Source organism: Serinus canaria, chromosome 3, assembly GCF_022539315.1.
Source record: "Serinus canaria isolate serCan28SL12 chromosome 3, serCan2020, whole genome shotgun sequence".
Taxonomy (NCBI): Eukaryota; Metazoa; Chordata; class Aves; order Passeriformes; family Fringillidae; genus Serinus; species Serinus canaria.
The window spans coordinates 85066774-85089313 of NC_066316.1; the positions used below are offsets into that span (position 1 = coordinate 85066774).

Below are 22540 nucleotides of genomic sequence, written 5' to 3' on the forward strand. Positions count from 1 at the left end.
ACTGTGCACTTTAAATAAGTTCATCTTTTTATTTTGTCATAAAAATTTCATAGCACAAACATTTCATAAAAGATACTTTCCTTTAGAAATTTGTGCAGGGTCTAGCACAATGAAGGACTGACATCTGGAAGAAGCTTTAAATGGTATTACAGTGCAAACAGTAGTACCACAAAAATAACAAATCACTGGTGGAAACCCTACTGCAATGTTTTAAACATTTTAAGACTGCCAGAGTTCTTTTTGAGGAATTCTTTGAAATGTCTCCAGTACAAGGTCTTGCCTTACAGGGACTTGTGTTTACAGTACTGTCATTCTTTAATATGAACTGGAGAACAATAATAAATATTTATCATTGTAGAACAGCAAGCTAAATATTCAATAGGGACAATCCAATATTTTCCCTACTTTATTCCACCAGCTAATTTCAAAATGACCATATTTTCTTGCTCATTCTAATGACTTGCTGAAAAACTGATATATATGTGCAGTAAGATGCTAACTTAAAATATGAAAAAATGCATTGATACCAGACAAACATATATTTTGGATTTATTCCATGCATGCAACTTTCTAATACTTTCCTGGCACTATAAAAATGCAGCTACAGCAAGTTAATTGAATAAAAAAGTTACTGAACAAAAATAAAATTATTAGAGAATAGCTTTTCAAACTAATTTTTTAGTTCAATTTTCTAAAAAAATGCTTTCATTCCTGCTCATTTATGACACTAATAAGTGTAATTGAGTTGCCAGGTATTTTTATATTTGATGTTTTTTATTATATGACTATTACCTGGCAACTCTCCAGTGGCAAAACAAAGTTTGAAAAATAAATCTGACTAAAATTTTGAAAATTTAGAAAACCTAACATAAGAAAATCTACACTTTAATTACTTTGGCAACTAATGTATATTTTTTAAAATATTGTTTATTTATACTGGTTATTATCACACCATAACATGTGCAAAGACTCTTCTTTGGGAAAACGGAATATTAAAGGACAACATCAACAAAATAAACACTTCTCAAGCTATCAAGTATATGAATTTTAACTCAATTAGAACAATTTCATAAATTAGCATTTGAAACACTACATAACCTGGAAACACTCTAAAATCTACCTACAGTTCATGCTATTCTGATGTGTATTTTCTTAATTTTGATTCTAAAACTTTCCACTTAGATCTTGAGGTATAATTATGAAGAAATCCAATATGTAAACCATTCTGCATGTGCTAAACCTGAGAGGGGATAAACAAGCAACAGATAATCTGAAGGAGGAGGAGCAGCCCAATCTGGAATGTGATAGGAGCAGCAACTCTATAGTACATACTTGGAACTTCTGATTTTCAATAGGTCATAAATTTGATAGAAGAAATTTCTATTTCTTACCTACATTTCCAGTCATTAGGTATGAATTCTGAAAGTCCATCATTCCCATTCCAACAATGTGTATAAAATCTTCAATCACCTGCATTAACTCCACTGAACCTGGATAGATCTAACAAAGTAAGGTCAGACATGACATTTACTGTAATATCAAAATGTCTAAAGCTGCAAATTCAAATAAAATTTAAATGCCATCAAAAGCAAATTGAGAAGCAACAGTCAAACAGCTCTTCCTGTGCTCCATCGCTAAACACTTTCTGTTTTTAAAATAACCATTTTGCTATTGAATTCTCATATAAACAGGCACTACTTCCCATAAAGTTATGTGAAATCAGCTGTGCACTGGAACTGTGGAAAATGCTTCCGCTAAGTCACTGCACTTCTCAAAAACTTAGTGGCCATAACTTTCATTAATGTTGAAAGCATTTCATATTACAGAACAACTCTAGTTAAAATATTCTTTCTTCCTCTGAAGATATCTTCAGTAACTTCAGAACTACTGATTAAAACAGTAATGAAAATCTTACTGTGGCCTTGCCAGTATGATAACCTTTGTTGAATTAGTCAACATGTTAGTAAGTTAAAGTTTTACTAGTACTACTATTTTTGTTGCTGATATGGAGCAGTAGAATCCTAGAATATTGGAGGTTAGAAAGGGCCAGTGGACATCACCTAGCTCAAGCCCCTGTGGAAAGCAAAATCAGCTCTAGCAAGTTGCCCAGGAACACACAGAGCTGGATTCTGAATGTCTCCCAGGAAGATGACCAGAGAGCTTGTCTGCACAACATGTTCTAGCATTCAATCACTCCCATTACCACTTTTTCTTATACATGAATGGTATTTTCTGTATTTTAATTTTTGTGCCTTATTTTTTATTCTGTCAATGGACACCATTGAGACTTGGCTCAGTCTTCTTTACTCTTTTCCCTTTCAGGAACTTTTAATATTGTCATGTTTCCAAGCAAAAGAGTGTCAGCTGTTTCAGCCTATCCTTGCATATCTAATGCTCAAATCCCCTAAATGACTTCATGGTATTTTTCTGGGGTTATTCCATTATTTTGTGTTCTGTAGAAGCCCAGAACTGGACAAAGTAAACTAAAAGAAATTGCAGTAGCCATGGCATTGCTAAGGTAGCCTCTCAATTTGGCTTTTAAAATTTTAAAAATACATTTTCAAAAACTAAAATTTATTTGCAAAGCTGTAAGCTTTTCAAAATATTTTTTAAAACTTTTAAAAATAATTTTTTAAAATAATTTAAAATATATTAAATATTTTCTTTAATATTTAACAATAATGATTCATCAACAAAACAGCACTAGAGATCACAACTGCTATTAATAAGACTAAAAGTTCTGTTCATATCACATACACAAAAAAAAATTTGTTTTTTTATTGCCTGTTATGAACAAGACAATTTTCAGTAACAGAGTGTCTTGCAATAGAAAAAATAGCACATGACCTGTTCATGGTGTTTTTTTCTTCATATCAGTGAAATGTCCAAATATCACTTAATAAGCAATATTCAACCCATTCTTTCCACTACTACAGAGACTATAAATTCCAGCATGCTGCACTCCATCTTCATCTTGCTCTATATATCTAGATCCATAGTTTTTTGGTTCTGAATAGCTAATTTCACTTTTTTTGCTTTGTTTTCTACATGGATCTTTTAATAAAAGGTAGAGCAGAAATACTGTTTTGAAGAAGAATTTGTTGTGACAATCATGATCCTAACAGGTTGCAAATGCTGCTTCAGGTCACAGATACTTAATGTCCATTTTCCTAAGGATGAATTACTGAGGTAGTAAGTGTGGTTTTTACATCCATCTCATTCAAAGCACACACACTCACAGATCATGTACTAAGGAAAAATTTCAGAGAGATTTTTTAAACCCTCATTCTTGCATATAAAATTGTATAGTAATAAACTGTTGAGCACTCAGTTGAACAGGTACTCTGGGTTTTTCTGAAGTATTGAAGTACTGGTTAATCAATAGGATGCTGGCAGACCTTGATGAAGAATATGCAGAACAGCTCCCATGTTTTGAAACTCCAGTATAAACTTATACATTGTGGATTGAAATGGCTTCCTGTGTGCAGTGCTTTACATCAGCTCTTAAAAAAAAGGCAAGTATTAAAGTGAGTGCTGCTTATCTAAATGGTATATAACCTGTAATTAATGGTTATCAACTGATGGCATTTCAGCTAGAAAAACAGATGTGTTGAGGCATTGCAGCTGTATACTTGATTGAAAGTCAGCAATTTGCTGACAGTGAGTAAGATTTTCTTTCCAGCAAAGAATCTAGAAAACAGGCTAAGAGATCTATGTGGAGTTTAAGAAAACTATGCAAGCTGGCAAAAAGGCTGGTCATGCTGCACCTAGGTTTGCAATGTTTTATTACAGAAAATTAAACTGAGTGGTTGAACAAGAATCACCTTTATTCAGTAGTTCCTGCTCACTCCTCCAAGCTGTTATGAAGAGCTACTTGCTTCCAAAGTTTCTTTGAGCCTGCTTATGTAACTGCACAAGAACAGTAATAAGACTAGGGGCATTGAAGGGGTCATATCTCAGTGGTCAAAGATTTAGTGAATCCTCTAGCTTTGCAACCGGGAACCTATGGTCCCAATACTCCTGGGTTCAGCTCATCTTGGTTCTTTTGGGTTTCTGCTATACCCAGATCTGTGAGACAATGATTCAGCAGGCAGAGAGAGGGAGCTATGGAAAAGTAGAAACAACTTGTTCCCTCTCTGTTTTTCAACTCTGCTCCTTCTATGAGCAGCAGTGAAAAGAGGGAACTGGAGATTTTCTGTTGCCTCTTTGTCTTCACATTGTCAGAATTTCCTCTTAAGTGATGTCATCCCCAAATCTCCAGTGTCAGATGGCTGACATGGCATGGGTAAACAGGCAAGATGGAGGTAGAAGACAAGATCGGTAACATTGGAGTGGTATCATGTCTGCTTATTAGTGGGATTAAAATAATTGCTTAATATTGGTTTCCTTATCTTGGTGATTATAGAAACTGCCCACTATTATGTGATTTTGCAGCTTCCATCTATCACTGCTAAAGAAAAATACACACTTTGTCTATTTTTGTATCTGGCTCTTCTAGAGAGGAACAGAAAAACAGGAAAAGAAAAAATATGATTCCCAGCTGAATTGTATTAGGTCAGCTGCAGTGTCATGTGCCTACTGCAAGGTTTGAATTAGTAGTGAAAAGACCTGATGTTCCCTTTCTCAGTGATAACATAAACATGAACTTACAGAATTCAGGGTAAATAGCTTCAAAGATCTTTAAGCACCTTGTGATTTATTAGGAATGACACAAAAAGTGAACAAAGTTCAAGTATCTATAGAACATAGTCACAATGACTGCACAAGAGTAGAGCAAAGATCTATGTAAGCTATTTTCTTGCCTTTGACAGTGGCAAAAAGCTGATTTCAAAGGAAGAGTATTAGGGGGCAGGAATATAGTGATTCTTGCTTGGAAAGTCTTGCCCAGCCTTTTTTCCAAAAGACTGCCTTATGCAAAACCACTTTTTTTCTTTCATAAATTTGCCTATTTAACTTGTGTCACTTCAGTTGCAAAAAGCTCTGCAAGGTAGCATTCTACAGAATAAGTATCTCCTGTATTCATTCTGGATCTGCCACTATTTTGATGTCCTTTAATTATTTTACAAGAAACACAAAGGAGTAGATAAGGTAGTCCTGCAGCATTCTCCAAACCACTCCTGCCTTTGAGCATTCCCACAAATTTTCCTCTTTACATAACTATGTTCATCCTCATTGTCAGTGTTATTTGTACCTGAATAAACCTGACAGTATTTTAGTATTTCAGTATTTCAATGGTCAGGTTCATGAAAAAAAATCTTAACATTCTCCAGTAATTTATTAGTATAAGAAGTTCCCATGTAGCAAATGTAGGAAATTCTTGTATCCAAGCAAAAAAAAAAAAAAAAAAGGTTATTTGTATTTTAACTCTTTTATCATACATTCATATTTTTTGCTAGACTTTCCTATTTCATGAAAACTTCTAGACCAAAAAATTTTCAGTCCTGAGGATGACAACTGTTCTTCTAAATACAGACTTATATGACAAGTCTACTGATTGCATTTCTGTAAGACGTTTAGTGGTGTTTTATGAGCTCTTTGGGTGTGGTCTGACGTGTCCTGTTTAACAAAAGCAGCATTGCAGCTAGCCCTCAGCAGCATTTTTCAGCTTTTGTATGCACTTCATTACATTGACCAAAGCAAAGACATAGTGAATAATCCTATGGAATGTTAATAAAAATCTGGTTTTATCAAGAGAAGCAACTTATATTCTAAATATAATTCCAATATAAGGAATTAGCTGGTGGGTCCAGGAATTGCTCCTTTTTGAAAAGGATAATTTTTTTCCCCAAATATTCTATCACTTAGGATTTTCTTTCACACTTAGGATTTTCTTTCAACTACAGCTGGATGCATCTTTAACCCGATTTCTGAAAACATATATTAAATTTTGTCAAATCTTACCTGTTGCGCATCTTCCCATTTCTCCTTGTTTTCTTCATCTAATAGATTACTTATGATTTGAAAGAAGTTCTGAAAAATCAATAAATGAGAGACTAAGTAAAATTATTTCAAAGATATGAACTACCACATCTCTAATCTGCCATTAAGAAAGCTTTCCTTTCTCTATTACGGATACAGTTCTGCAGCCTATTTTCTGTCAGTAAAGAGATGTAGTAAAATAATACATTAGACTATAAGAGGGAACATATTTTATGGTAAATTTTTAATTCTTGTGTATATAATCAGGTTCCATAGTACCACTTTGTATGAAACAAGAACCATTTTAAACTTGCTTAACTTTTAAATGTGATGGAGTTCTATTCAAAAATTGCTCTCATTCCAGAAACTAGACAACTATAGATTTTGCAAAAAAACCAAAGTACATTTAAGAAAGCACCTATCTCAAGTCTTTAGTTTCTACTAAAAATGAGAAAATGATCCTTAATAATCGTATATAGGGCATTCAATGACATTTCATTGGTCAATATGGTTTCAAATCAGATGCTTCTTACTTTTATATGTCACACTTGTCTCTATCCTTTAGGAATTTCAACTTAAAAGGAATAAGCAGTTTCTGTTTCTTTGACCTTAAGCTGTTAACTTCTTTTTCTGATTCTCCTATTCATTTAAGTATAAGGGGAAAAAATGCAGGACAGTTAGATACAAATCATACATTTAAAAAATCACTTTCCTCCAAATGTTTATGGAGAAATCTCCTTTCTATTTTTGTCTGCTTTCTCTAGCAATTTGTATTCCTAGCTTCTTCATCCTTAAAAGCTAAGAATTTGTGCAGTCTGTTCTCATCTCTCTATCACATTTTGTGCAGAATGTCAATTTTGTCCACAGCTTGCCAATTATAGTTTTTCTTTCCTTCATAAAAGATACATGTAGTTTCCAGTAACCTTAGCTGAAGAGTGCAATTAAGTTCCCCATAAGTTCAAAAAAGTTTAACTGGAATACCAACAATGTGACCTTGCTGGAAATCAGATTACTGGTCACTACCTCAACTGCACTTTTTAGGCATTTTGGGGAATAAACAGGACCTAAATAAGGTTTAAGTGAGAAGCAACTTTAATTCACTATTAATGGAAGTACAAAGGATTCAACTGCACAATGACTGAAAGTAGAAAGGAAAAACTTCCAATATTAGTCTGTGGTGGGTATGCTTGAAAAGACATTTATTTCAAACTAGAGATATCAGAGACATTTCTTTCAAACTAGAGATATCAGCGACATTTTAGGTGTCTCACAACTATAGAAGTAAAACATTTTAGGATGCAAAATTTAAGAAAACTTGTGAAAACTATTTTTTATAATAAAATTTTACCAGTCTAACCTGGCCCCAATACTAAGCACTTGACAAGCAAGAGGATCTATTTTTGCCTAACCATTAGGAAGTTAACTATGCTAACTCTAAAATTCACATGGATAAAAATTTCTTTAACTTGACCAAATTTACTCTAGAGGTGACTGAAATTTTGCTGAACTTGGACAAAATAATCCTGTTCTTTAATGAGGCTACAACTCTTCTCTCGCTGAAGTCGCTAGCAAAATATCCACAAGCTTCAGTAACACAACAAACTTCGTGAAAAGAAACAAAATGGCTCATCAAGCTCCTGTGAAAATTGTAAGCAAGCATTTGGACAAGATGGGAATTAATGATAGGACATAAAAGAAAAAGGGTTTCATTATTTGATCCAATTTGCAGCAATACTAAAGAATTTCCAGTCAAGTTAGAAATAAGAATAGATATAGTTACATGCTGCTCATATACCTGGAATACATTAATCCTTTTCAGACATTCCATAACAAAATAAAGCACAATGCAAGGAGTTACAGTTGGTATTTGTTACAAAGGATTTGCCTGTTTAACCAGGTTGGCAAATCACAATTCTATAAATGCAGCTTCAGCTATGAAAAATGCACATCTTCACTGGTCCCCCAAGTAAAATGAACTATTGGTCAAAGCATGCCAGATTCATTGCACTGTAATCACACTTACTGTAAGGCATTGTAATTTGGTGAAGACTTCTACTAGGCAGAATTGGCCTTATGAAAGATTTTGCCTGAAGGAAAACTTTTCCAAACGTGGTAGTTCTCAACTCTTCCAGTGCAATATTGTAGAAATGCAGGGGATGGAAATTTTAACTTATTATGGTATCGGTAGCAGTCTAGCAGCAGCTGCATGGCACTCAGTTTGGGATAATTTATCATACTAGAGAGTTTAGAAGGTACTTTTTCATTACACTGCAGACACTGATTACCTGGCAGCCTAAGCCTTAATTGCAAAAGTATCCATGTCTGTCTAATGAGATCTACCTGAGAGTCACTTAGATTGCATGAAGAGCACTCAGGAGTTTAAAATGTTTCTTGTAGATGATATATTACATGGCTTTTCTAATAATATTATTTATTAGTTAAATTTAATATTTATTTTAGTTAGAGAAAGGATTAAAATTACCAATAATTGACAGAAATATATGTAGAAAAGTTTATAAATAATGCTAGACTCAAACATAAACAAAGGAGGAGCAATAAATTACCTAACATATATTTCTGCATTTGCCAAAGAAGTATAAATTAGGTGTATGAACTTAGTAATATGAATATATTTCTTCCTGGGATCTTTTTTTCTCTATTTCTAACCTTGGTTGGTGCCATATTTATGGCAGCACTGGAGGGTGAGATGTGTGCAGGTTTTTCAGTCCAAGCGATTTTTCAAAGCAATGCCAGTGCTTTGTGAATTAAACGGAGATGAGCAAATGGATCTGCTGCTTCAATAATGAATAGATATGAGATGCATTTAAAAAATGTGAGAGGGGAAGAAGGGTTAAAGAGTCTTTGTCCTACTTTGACTACTCTCTTGTTTATTGCATTAATCATGAAAGAAAAAGCGTTGTCCTTTAGCAAAATGATTGACAGGTGTGAAGGCTAAATTTTAGAAGCACTATGGATGCAATCTGAGGGAATTACTGCAGTAAACACTGGACCTCCCTGTAGAATCAAGCTTCTTTCTTTCATAGCTAGGCTTGCATATTACTGAACTGGTCACTGTAGAAAATGTTGGGACTGCCAGAACCAAATTTTGAAGTCCTTTATTTTTGCCCAGGCTTTTTTGATGATCGTGCCAGTTACAGCTGGGAATGGACAACTACATTTTCCTAATTTAATTTCCTTCCTTTCAATTTTTTCTTCTGTAATACAATGGCTGCAGTTTTTTGTTCCAGTCCAAATTCTTTGACCCTCTCTGCAGGCATAAAGCTGTCAGAAATCCTTTTATACAGTTAGAGAAGAATTCCTCCCCAGGAGGAATTAATGGATAGCCTTAAGTCACCTCCACTTTTGGACTTCAGCATAGTGAATGTGTGTGTGGGAGGGGGGAAGGTGGAGGGAAAAAGGATCCGACAATCCAGTTAAACCCTGACTCACAGCAACAGTCCCTATGGCTAATATAAAAGGGATTAGACCGCTCTAACTTCTTTGGGGAGAAACCTTTTTTCTTGTTGGTTGCTGCATCAGGGGATTGCAGAACTTGCTTTGCCATTCTGCCCTGAAATGTAGTTTCTTTCCTGCCATTCTGTCCTTAGAGGGAAGTTCAAGCACTTTTAGACCAGTTCTGGATAATATTTCAAAATGTTGCTTTCATTTTGTTTATTTAAAATTTGTATTTTCTTCCTGGTAAAATCATTCTCACCTAAGTGCAGTGTCCATCTCATAGCCTCAATGTACCTGAAGAGGTTAGAGAATTCCCACATTAAATGAAAAACCTTGCTTACAGAAAATTTAATGACTTGTCTTGCAATAATTTCTGCTACTGTACTGATATTCTCAGTCACTGATGCAAGACACCCTCTTGTTCAGCTGCATCATAAACGGTTATTTTTGCTCCTGACACTGTATGTGCAAGTATACATACATATTGTTGCAAAAAACTGTTAAAAGATGCAAAATAAAAGGAGTCATGTAAAAAATAACTTGGCACTAAATATGCATAACTTAAAAACTTTATTTTGCTCTTGGAATTGTCTGCCTAAACAAGAGGCATTTTCAACACAGCACATCAGGCAGCAGCACCTTCATTTTTGACAATTAGCTGGAAAATTTCAAATGTTATCTCACGTTTCTGTTCATTCATTTTGTTATGGAGTCTCCGAATCACAACTCTTGCACTATTCATGAATATTAATACTGAATATAAACCAGATATTGTAGGCATTTGAAGGACTGTCTGGATGGATGGAGTGTATAAGAAACCAATATATTCAGACATATATACTTTTTCTTTCTCAGTCATAATTCAAGTGATGTTTTTATATGGATCTTAAAAAAAACCCTGTTATCCATAATTCATCATAACCTACTTTTCCGACATCACATATTGACAATGACAAATTATGGTTTTTAGGGATTTTAAACCTCATTCATGCATTTCTGATAATTTCTTTAACACCAAAATACATCAAATAAGAAATTCTACTCTTTATTTAGTTAAAAATATAGAATAGAATTAGAACACCACACAGAGCTTCTACATAGAGAAGAATTTTCATGCAATTTTAATTTTTACCTTTTTGTCACTCACTTTGATGATGAGCTAGGAAGTATGTAAGTATGTCTTAATGAAAATAAAAAAAAATTACAATACTCTATAGTATGGTAGAATATTACATATGTTGACATATGGAAAACTCCATGTTTCTCAGAAATTGGGAGCAAATTTTAAACTTTAGTTACTGAGCCAGGATTTCACTTCATATCATCAGAAGTAGTGAAAGGAACCATTCTTAATATATCCCCTGGGCCAAAGACATGCTTTAGTCTGATTTCACTTACTTTGCTGAATACTGTCCAGTTTTTTGTTTTTTTTTTTTTTTTTTTTTTAATTTTTACCTTAGCTTGATGTTTGTTCTTTTTTTTTTTTCCTTTTCTTTTGGCACTTTTATTTTTTCTGACTTGGACTTTGAGTGTCTTTTTAAACTGGGATTAAATAACTTTTTGTATTTAGACATGCAAATACTGAAATACAGTTGTCTTTCTTTAGTTTGAGAAATCCTTCAGAATACAGCTTACCAATTTTTATATTTTTAATTTCTTCATTTCTAAATTATTTATTAACATACTTAAAACAATATTTAATAACATTGTCAAGTTCTGCCAGAATACTATTAGAATTTTGGAAACAGCTCTACATTTCAGAATGAAGCAAAACTTTAGGCATTATCATCAGTGGGAAAAGAATCAAATTCTCCCTAACATATGTAAACTGCATATGAGCTGATCTGCTAGGCCCATGGACAAAATCACTCAAGATTTCACTCAATTTCTCAGGACTACTCCTAATAAAGACTTTGCAGTGCCTGTGAACCACTAAGAAGTCACACTGGGCTATCAGACTCCTCACTGTATGAAAATTTTCTGTGAAAATTTCCTGCTTAATAGTAAAACTATTACTGAATAGGTATCTTCTCATTCAGTTAAAAAAAAAAAGGTTCAGCAAACATACTTTTTAAAAAGCACTGTTTAAAAAAAATACTTTCAGCTGCCTACAGGCCAACAAAAGATATGTCAGTTTTACTGTGGAAGTTAATTGATCTTTGTGCATAGAAAAGCTAGAAAAGTGAAAATAGCATAGCAAGTCTTGAAAACTTAACTGTGAAAAATGTCTTTTCCAACATATCTCCCTTCACCTGCATGCATCTATTCTGAAGTGTATTTATAATTTATGCTTACCTTTACACAAACACTTATGCATGACCTGCATTAATATCTTCATTAGTAATTTATGAATGATCATTAAACTGTTTTGTTCATAAACATTATACACATCTGCCTCCTTAGTATTCTTTGTCAGTAATCTACAATCTCTGAAAAGTGTCTAAAATTTTCACATATTAGATGAAACCAGTGTCTTTATCCAGAAGTCCTGAGGAAGAGTTGTCCAGCCAATTTTGTAGAAATAATTACATTTGTTTTATCTCTGACAGCATTTTATTTGTCCTCTTGCACAAGAAGAGTTAATCTAACATGTAAAATAAAAAATTTATATAAAATGCACTATCCATTAATCCTGTGCAATTTTAATGAGCTTTATTTATCTGAAATGAAGAACCAATGCCAGAATTACATAACATTGTGGATGGATTTTGAACTGAAATGAACTGGAACAAAGAGCAAAATTCTTAGTGCCAAAAAACACCAACACCTCCTATCAATCAGACCAAACCTTGAAAGACAAAGATACTGAAATGCTACAAAGCAAGCATTTTAAATTTTTCACCTGCTGCATTGGTTTTGATATTTGTCTTATTAAATGTAGCTGAGTCTTCTTCTGATTTCACACTTGGATCTTAGTTTTATGTGAAGAATGCTGATGTCTATCACGTGGAAGACTTTGTTTTCCTCTGTGGGCAAACCAGTTGCCATGCACTATACTGCAATACACAGACATAAACTCCATCAACTGAAACATTACCTTTACAATGTTTCCCTTACCTGCACCCCATCAGATGCAGGGATGTAACTTGCTCTTTTAAATGTGTCTGTAACATTTCTGAGAATTTCCACAGAAATTAGAAGGTCCCCAGCATAAAAATTTTTCCTCTGTGTTAAATCCAATAGTGTCTTGGTTACTTGGGACATGCCATCACCAGCCAACATCCTCTGACCCTTGGCAAGATGCTCTTTAATCTGTAGCAAAAGAAACAAAGCTATTATCAGAACCTACTTTACTGAGAAAAATGTATGAAAAAAACCTAAACACAGCCAAAATATTACATGTTAAAACTAGAAAAAAAAATTGTCCCATTTAAATAAGACAAAATAGTAGTCTACAGTGATAGAAATATTATTTTTATCAGAGCATCATTGACTTTATAACAAAAGCTTCTGAATTTGTTGTGTTTCACACATTTGCTTCCTGGAATTCCATGGGCTGGACTGCAGCTTTAATTTGTTGTCATGATGCAGCAAGGAACTGCCCTTCCTCAGAGGAACACCTGTACAACCACAGCAGCCCCTCATTTAACAACTGAGACCTCTGAAAGGAATAAATGCTAAGGCAGTACTTGTTATCTTATTTACAATAAGAGAATAAACCTTTCACTGCTGCTAGCCCAGCTTGGCTAGTCAGTGCAAGAAAGGGGGTTTAGTTGGAAGCTGGTCATGGTGCTCTCTTCCGTAGCACTGGCACAAAGGTGTTAACTTGGAACAATCCTGTTTGCTTTTTCCAAGAAATGCAAATTAAATTATGAATAGCTCCAGTGTATCTGCCAAAAGAGCACACTTTAGCAGTAGCATCTCCCAGCTGTGTTCAGGGCTAGTGATCCAAAACAAATATGCTAGAAGTACCCTCCTGATAAGAACCTGAACTTGTGGATCTGGTTAATTCTCAAAGCTGACTCAGCATCTCAGGAAGATGCATAGATAATCACAAAGACAGGACAAGGCCAGACAAGGCTAATAGAAAGAGCACATGGGTTAAACAACCTATTTTTAAATATACATTATAATTTAAGTATAAAAGCACAAGTTCTTCTGAATTGAAAACTAGAATAACATAGAATCATAAAATATCCTAAGTTTAAAGATTTTTATATAAAGAGAATTAGCCAGACAGATCTCATTCTAAGCAGGAGGGCTGAAAATACTATGAAACTGGCAACAAAAATGTTGTCATGGTCTATAAAAAGGTATCTTCAATTGCTTTTTAACTTGCCTTATTACTGACATATAACTTGCCTTATTACTAACATATAGAGGGAAAATTACTAATGTAACATACAGTTGAACTAGATGATATTGAAAGTCTCTTCCAACATTGATGATTCTGTGATAATAGGGTGGTGATGTAGAAGGAATAGTGTAAAGATACTTTTTGCCACTTTCAGATCTCCCCAGACACTTGGTGTCAATATGTAGGCCTTCATTATATAAAATAATGCATAGGGATACACTATGTAGTAAAACTCTTCATAAGGGTTGAAAATAACTCCCATGAAAGCAGCTTAAAAATTGCAATCATCCTCTGACATACTAATTCTAAGCAGGGTGGGGGGTTTTTTTTGGTTCATATTTTGGTTACATTCTCAACCAGTCCTCAGATAAACTAGACATATGTAACAGAGCTGGGGCTGGGCAAAGTGGCTGCCTCAGTATTGCTCCATGGAGGAAGCTCTTAAATCATCTTTAAGAGCAGCTGGGGATTTTTATGGACCACCAGTGCCTTGAAAAAACTCAGACTTAAGACTTGGGATAATACCTGCCTGCTGCATCAAGGACAGGGAGTGAATCTATTCCATATCATGAGTACAGAGGTACAGGCAAAATAGTATTATTAATATTTAGAAAAAAACCCAGTAAGAACTAAGAGCATTAATTGGTTTTGTTGGTCGGTTGCATTGTTAAAACAAATATTTCAAAATAAATACTTCCTTTAGTCTTCAGAATACTGCAATACATAATCAGGCAAGAAGCTTGCTTGCAGAACTAATTTTATGCAGTTTCTATTCCTTTTAGAAGGAGATTTTGGAGATAATTGTGTAGGAAAACAACACTGAAGAAAAAGGTGTGAGAATTTAGGAATGAAATTAATTTCAGTAAATTCACGAATCTGATATTGTACACATAACATTATGAAATGCTTTCCTGGGAACAAATAAAAGCAAACATGAACTTGATTTGTGCATTTTTGCTGAGAAAATTTTCTTGTGAAATATTGCTATTTGTCTCATCTGCTCACGCCTTGTGTCTCAGTAGCAAGTAAAAAGAGCATCAGCCAGCACAGTAACACCAAAGAGTAGAACTTTTGCTGTAACTCATCCACCTGTTCCTTACACCAGAACACATTTCCAGATTTTGAGGATTAACAATACTGAGTGTACCTTTAGTCAAGCCCAAAAGACATAAAAGACTGTCCATATAGCTGAACTCCCAAATTTGAATGTACTGTAGGAAAGGCATCACACAACTTGAAGGGAGGGTTTAAGAGTGAATAAAGATGTTCTTTCAATATCAAAAATAACAGCAATTGATCAGTCCTCACAAAAACTCTGCTGTGCTGTTACACCTGTACAAACACTGGCAGGAAGGCTGTTGAACTATTCAGCAAGTTATTTTGTAGTGCTTTATTTTCTTTCCTTCTGCTTCATATGAATGTTCACCTCCCATTTGTTTTTCTATGCTCCTGCAGGACTCTAAATTCACATTTTAAAGATGGCAGGGGCTAAGCTGTTGATGGTTTTGGGACTTACAAAGCCCGTGGAAGTCTCGGCCTCAGCTGCTTTTGGAATGCAAATAATAAATGGAAATGATCCTACTTTTGACAGGTTTTAATACTTCCAAACAAGTAAGGCTCTGGTTTTTTTGCAGATCTCTGACAGAAATGGGAGCTGTAATATGGCCTGTAGTGTTTTCAGGAAGACATTTTGGTTGCTCTTTGGACACAATGATAAAAAAGGTGCCCACAATGTCACAGGACTAAGTTATTACACTTGCTTCAAAAGTAGCCAGGGTTGTATTGAAGATTCAAAGTATTTCAGAATTTACTGACTCTTGAAAACCACAGCTCAGTTTGAAATTCTTTTTTTGTTAAATGACCTACCCAGAAAGCTTGATTTCCCAGCCCAAGGATCCTTTCTCCCTCATCCACACCACTCATACACAGCTCCAAGAGCACCTTTCTTTTCATCCTCTCAAGCTCCAATACGGAAGTTCCTTTCCCCAATCCCTAGCTACCTCTCCAGACCCACACTGCCTCGAGTTAGACTAGCAGCATATCCTTACAAACAGCACAGCAAAACAGAAGGTTGCAAAGTGTTTAGCTGAGAAAAGTGGTGAAAATTAGAGTTATTTAAGACAGTTTTTTTCTAAGACCAGCAACCAATGTGCAGGGGAAAATTAACAGCCTCTTTTTTATCTGTTTATTATGTAATGTATTTTCTTGTTTTAAGACAGCTTACAACTCCTAAACACAACTTTAAAATCACAGGCCATTCAATCAGTTGATGTAAACTGGCACAATACCATTAAAGTTACTGAAGATGTTCAGATTAGTATAAATTGAAGGCAGTGAATTATTGCACAGTTATCACAATAATCTTTCTGCATGAAAATATAGAATATTCTCATCAGTAGATATTATAACGTCTTTCTCACCCTACTGCTTATTTTCTGTGCTACAGTTACTTTGATATTATGCACTGCCCAAGAAATCTCTTTTGGTCACCACTCTAGGCCCTGAGTGAAGGTCATTTTTTAGTGGTCCTACAGGCAGGCTCATTAAAAATAAAGTTTATGAGCCGAGAGATAGTGAAATGAAGCAGCTGTTAAGCTGACACTTCAGTTGTCAGCCCAGCCACTATCAGCCTGCACTGGGTGGCTGCATACTTGAAAAACTGCTGAAATGTTTAACTGGACTTTGACTCAGGGTCCAGATGCCTTTGTGCCCCGATTTATCAGAAAGTATGATATAATAAAAATGCCTCTTTAGAAAGTCAGATCTCCTAGGCTGTTGGCATTGGAGTACAATTTATTACTGCATAGTAATTACCACAGACTTAACAACTAGATGTAGTTTAAAAGGACAGAAAACAATGAACCCTCAAAAAACCTATAAGAGACTGAAAAGAATTATTAATTTGAATAGTAACTACACCACCAACCATTTTTCATTATTTTTTAGGATGATACTGGATTCATGGCCAGGTATTACTAATGATGTCATTAACACATTTTATGGTAGGGGGAACTATAAGAACCCAAATTAGTAAGCCCTACAAAAAAGTGAGGAAATAAAAATATATCCTGAAATTAATAATTGAAAAGCAAATCACTTTGCTTTTCAATTTCAGAACCCAAGACTAATATTTTGTAAAATATAGTACACTTTAGATATAGAAATTGTAAGAATATTCACATCACACCTGTAATGTAAGAAAGTTGTTCATATTTGACAAAGTTTAATTATAAGAAAGTTTTTCCTATTTGACAAAATCTTCATCTACCGGCTGTTTTTTTTATTGATAATCAATAGACAGTCCTTTACCTGTTTTGGCACAGAACTTTATTTTCCCTCAACATAATAAATTATTTACTATCTGTTTGTCTATTTTCAGGCTGTTTCAGTGTTTGAGAATATAATTTCATCCATCTTTTAAAAGAAACAGAGTAAAGTCTAAAGATAGGGCTGTGCATCTTCAGGTATGCATTCAAATATTTATAACCTAATGTCATGCAAGAGATGTTTTCTATATATTCAGTATTATATGAAGGAAGTGCCTCAAGCAATACAAAGTAATTTTCCACTTTTTCATCAGTGAAATTAGTTAGTAGTCTCAATTTCAATCACGACAACACACTATTAAATAAACATTTTGTGCAAAGAAGAAGGCAATCATATATTCCCTTTGTGTGCAGCACTAAGGGGAAAAAGTAATTTGTATACATTGTGTCAAGGAAGATTAAGGATATAAATTAAGGAAAACTTTACAACTGGAAAGGAAATGATGTACAGTTTACCTGAACACACTATGCAGACTTCCACACTCTAGGCCTTGATAACAGCTAAGAAAAATAAAAAGCTGGAATAACACAAGTATAGATGATTCTGATAGGACACAAGTTTGGGCTGGATGATCTCATGAATTTCCTTTCAATTCTGTAATTCTGTAACACATCCCTGCAAACGTTTTGAAACTAAAGCCTGCTATAATTTATCCCAACCAGAAAAGACAAAGTTTAAGGAGTGCTCTGAAATTAAACTTCAGCCTTCCTGCATTTATACAATCATGGTGTGCAATCTTCTGAACCAAGTTTTTGAAGAAACTGTGCATCAATCTGTGCCTCTGTGCACTCAGCTGAAACCACTACAACCTAATGCTTCAGGGAACTTATTTAAAATGCATACAGATGGAAAAAAAATTAGGATCACTGCATTATATCGAAACAGTCATGCCACTGTCATATACTTCCAAATATTATAAAGCTAAATGTTCCTTAAAATATGGATTTGGTTTTAGAGAAAAGAAGGTGGGTTATTTACACAGAATCCTTTGCTGTTTTAGACATTAATCTCAGGCAAATGAATATCAGCACAGATGAAATTGCATGTGCTCTTCCATATGTGATCATGTTTATAAAAGAATCTTTGAAAAAAAAATCTAATATGTATGGAGGTAAAAGATGTTTTTAGAAGAATGTTAACAGCTCAGAGGAATGCTTCACTCTTTCTGTACCTTTTTTTCCTCTGCCCTCTTTTTTTCCTCTGCCCTCTTTAGAAGACACCTACTATGCTGTTCAAGAGATTTTTTACCACTTTAGCCCATAACATAATTCCTTTTTTTTAATCAACATCATCATCCTCATATTCATCATCATCAACATTGTCAATTCTAATCCTTGAGCTAGAGCCACTAAATAGGTAACACAGGGAAAGTAATTGCACATTTTCAGTATTTTGATTTGTGCACAGATCCAACTAAACATTTTAATGGATATTTTGAATAAATAAGACTACTCTCAGTAGAATAACAAATGAGTCTCAGGATTAGGACTGAATAATCATTGAACAGATCACTTTTTTCTTATATTCATTTTTATGTTTGTTGACTAAGGCTTGTATTATTATTTTATTAAGCACTGCTCTTAAATATTCCAATTATTTGTGATTAAATTCTGCTCACATTGGCATGTTGTGTGAGAGATCTTGTTGTTGTTACTGTTGTTTCTGTTTTTAACCAGAGGGCATGTCTTCAAGATTTGTGTTATCTATGTATAATGCAACCTGACAAGAGTTGAGAGGAAAAAGAGAATGAGGACTCTGAGAGGGTTGTTTTCATTTTATGACAGACATAACATTGCTTGGGGTAAAGTCTCCTGGTTTTCCATAGTGACTGAATGGCTGAGGTTACAGGTCACAAAGGGATGTAGTACAAATGAGCTGTCTTTCATTTTTTATGCTACATGGTCATCCTTGTCAGTATATGTCCCTAAACCATAAAGCTCTGATAAATGCTTAAATTGAAATGCTTTTTTGATTATAACCAATTTCTGTACTTATACCATTTTGCTTTCCATACAGTCATTTCCACGACACTCACTTTTATTGTCAAGAATAACCAAGAAGTTTTATTTTTAAGGAAATTATTATTATTTGGGAGTCCTAATCTCTTCATGGGTGTGTTTCATAAAGTAATGGACAAGAGAAAAATCCTTTGACCCTCATGTACTTTATAAACCATGTTGGAGGAATGCAATAAATGAAGTAGTGAACAAAAGCAGGGGAATAATTGTAAGTGTAAGATGCTGTGACCATTTCTTTGTCTCCTGCTGCCAAACCAACTGTTGCAGTCATTTGGCAGCCAGTGCCACATTCAGTTGGAGTGAAGGTTCCAGCAGTTCTGATAGACTTTAAGGGAAAATTAGATGAAACCTTTATTTACCAAGTTCTTAAATGGCTTTCTACTGTTTTACCTCTGGCCATGCCTCAGTGAAGTTCACCTGTGGCTTCAGTGTTGGTTGGTTGGTTGGGAATATCAGTGTGATCAGGGAACACTCAGTTGCTCACTGCTGCAGAAGACACAGCAGCAGCAGCAAACACAGGAGCACATTTCATTTTAAACACTTATTGATCTTTGGTAAATGTGTATGTTTCAGATACGGAAAAAATTTTTATGGACCCTGAAATGATAGTGGGGACTTTTAATTTAACAACTAGGATTGGTTGGCTAATAAAAAACAGATATTCAAAAGCAGGAAGGAAGAAAAGAAACTCCCCAGTTTGAATTAAGTTATGATGTGCTCGTGCAGAAAAGCAGACAAATGTTTTCTCCTACTGTATGGTGTCTCTAAGACTAGAGGTGCATGTATCTGTTGACAAGATCATAGAATCATAGAGTTTTTTATTATTTAGAATTATTGAGGTTGGAAAGGACCTTTAATATTGAGTCCAACGGTTATCTCAGCACTGCCAAATCCACCACTAAATCGTGTTCCCAAGTGCCACACCTATATGTATTTTAAATACCTCCAGGGTTTGGGGCTTGGCAAACTTTCCCAGGAAGAACTTTTCCTAATATCTAGTCTAGAGCTTCCTTGGTGCAACTTGAGGTCATTTCCTCTTATCCTGTCGCTTGTTGCCTGGGAGAAGAGACCTCCTTTCAGGTAGTTCTAGAGTGCCCTCACCATCAAGTCAACAGTGACTAGATTTTTTCCCCTAAAGTTTTAATCTTCTCCTGTGTAGAATGGGAAAATGTTAATGAGGCAGGAGAAAACTGTTGCCTGTACAATCTCTTGATCAGTTGCTCTCTGATGAGAGAAAAATTTGTCATCCTCCAGACAAGATAACGGAAATGACAAAACAGAGCTGCAGATTCTGGTCTTACAAGGGAATCAAGGAAAGAAAAGCAGATCATATATTGACACCCCTGCCTATAAAAATCTGTGAAGGCAAAGAGGAATAGCTGGCATATACCAATATAAGTATAGGCTGAGGAAGAAGAAAAATGTTGTTTTTTGAGGCCTCTGCATTCAAATCTATAAAACTAAGCCTGGCTGTTTTGCTCCATGGCTATATAAAAAGAAATGAAGCACTAAACTAGCAAAAAAAAGGAGCAGTAAATTTTTTAGTAGGAAGCCTTTCATTCCTCAGAGTACAGCAGTCATTTCAGTGAGAAGTACATGGACAGACTGATATGCTGCCCTTGTAATGTAATTTGGAAAAACAAAATCATCTCTAATGAGCTGCAGCTGAGCAAATCATTATTCACCTCAAAGCTCTTTTTATCAAATTATATTTTAGCCAAGCACTTGCAAAATTGTGAATAACGCTGCTGTGGAAAAAGTTGAAACAAAATTATAGTATGAGCAGAAGCAGCAGAAATGCATTTTTATGGCCATATTATTAGTTTGGTATGTAAAGATTCACCTGCATAAGTTCCCATGCTCCTTTGTAAGTGCTAATATTTTGACATCAATTTGGTAATTCATATGTAGATTTTTACTTCCTAACTCCCAAGAGTTAAGATATATTTTACTTTTTCAACTTTCTGATAAAAAGCAGCCCATTTTGCATGAATGCATGTTATATTAGGTGTTATATCACTAAAAGTGGCACTGTTTCTGGGGCCCCCAACATAAGAAGGGCATAGACCTGCTGGAGTGAGTCCAGAGAAGGGCTATGGAGATCATCAGAGAGATGGAGCACCAGCCCTATGAAGAATGGCTGAGAGAGTTGGGATTATTCAGCTGGGAGAAGGCTCTAGGGAGATTTTATAGTAGCCTTTCAGTACCTTTTTACAAGAACATGTAGTGACAGGACAAGGGGGAACATCTTCAAACTGAAAGAGGGTAGATTTAGATTAGATATTAGGGAGAAATTCTTTACTGTGAATGTGGTGAGGCACTGGAACAAGTTGCCTGGAGAAGTTGTGGATTCCCTGTCCCTAGAGGTGTACAAGGCCAGGTAGGATGGGGCTTTGAGGGACCTGATCTTCAGAAATGTGCCTTGCCTATGGCAGGGGGAATGGAATTAGATGTTTTTTAAGATCCTTTTCAACCCAAACCATTCTATGACTCTGTTAAAATACTGCCTTATTTTTATCACAGCAGCTAAATACAGAATTTCATCATCTAGGCTAGAAAACTGCTATACAGGTTTATAAAAGGGTCTGTATTAGTAGAGGTTTTCTGATACTATTGGAGAAGTTTTTTACGAACAAAGTTTCTTGAAAACAGGCTTTAGTCTTCATTATTTATGAGTGTAGTTCAAATCTCTTCCAAAGTAGAGCGTGCAAATGACATGTAGAGAAAAACTCACTTTAGGCAAAAGGGCTATTTCAGTATGGTAAGACAATAATGCATTACTAATACTTTTTTAAGTTGATCCCTTACAAAATTAACTTTTTTTTTTCTCTCTTTTTTTTTTTTTTTTTTTTGGTAATTCAATAAATCCTAAATCAGTTTCTAAAGTTCCATGGTAAGGATTTATGTATTAATGGTTTTCATTAAAAATGGTCGGAAAAGCTTCAAAATTCAATTCCTACAAAGCTCATAAAATGTGAAATTTCATTGCTCTTCCACACCTAACTATTTGAATCTCATTTTAATGTTTTTCATTAGTCCCCATTCAAGTCTTTTCTTTCTAGCATTTTTAGATTTTGGACAGTTGGAGGTGAGGTGAGTGGCTTCTTGTTTCAGTTGGTTTAGTTTAGTTTTGTTTTGTTAATTTTGCTGTGTTTTTTTCTAATTTAGGTGGCTATTTTCCTCACACTGTATTAAGAATACATCAAGAATTCTTTATTTATGCTTCTTGGAAGCATGATAATGTAGGGTATTCCCAATTCTGAGGTCTTGCTTTTTAGTCCTATTGCTTGTACCATACCAAATTTGATAGGCTTCAAGAGCATACAAATGGAAAATGTACTCTTATTTGAGGCATTTCAGTCTTTTTTTTTTCTTGTATACTATCTGAAGTAGGCCTGTGGGGTCCTAATCACTGATTCTATTCTTGGTCTTGCAGTCACCCATAAACACAGTACAAATAAATTTCTAAGTCTCAGGAAGGATTTTACCCTATTTATCCAAATAAAGTAAAAAAAAAAAAAAC

The 22540-nt window shown here is 34.7% G+C and overlaps 1 protein-coding gene and 1 long non-coding RNA gene across 2 annotated transcripts in view; both read right to left on the minus strand.

Moving 5' to 3' along the window:
- Positions 1 to 22540, minus strand: part of LOC127059378 (uncharacterized) — a 768519-nt gene that overhangs the window by 354379 nt on the left and 391600 nt on the right. The window lies entirely within an intron of this gene.
- The window catches only part of ADGRB3 (adhesion G protein-coupled receptor B3), a 446607-nt gene that overhangs the window by 216246 nt on the left and 207821 nt on the right, over positions 1 to 22540 (minus strand). Inside the window, exons 10-12 of the mRNA XM_050972295.1 lie at positions 12433 to 12627; positions 5902 to 5970; positions 1392 to 1500 (exon numbers count right to left, since the gene is read on the minus strand). Coding sequence (XP_050828252.1) covers positions 1392 to 1500; positions 5902 to 5970; positions 12433 to 12627 — 373 coding nt within the window. The remainder of the gene's footprint in view (positions 1 to 1391; positions 1501 to 5901; positions 5971 to 12432; positions 12628 to 22540) is intronic.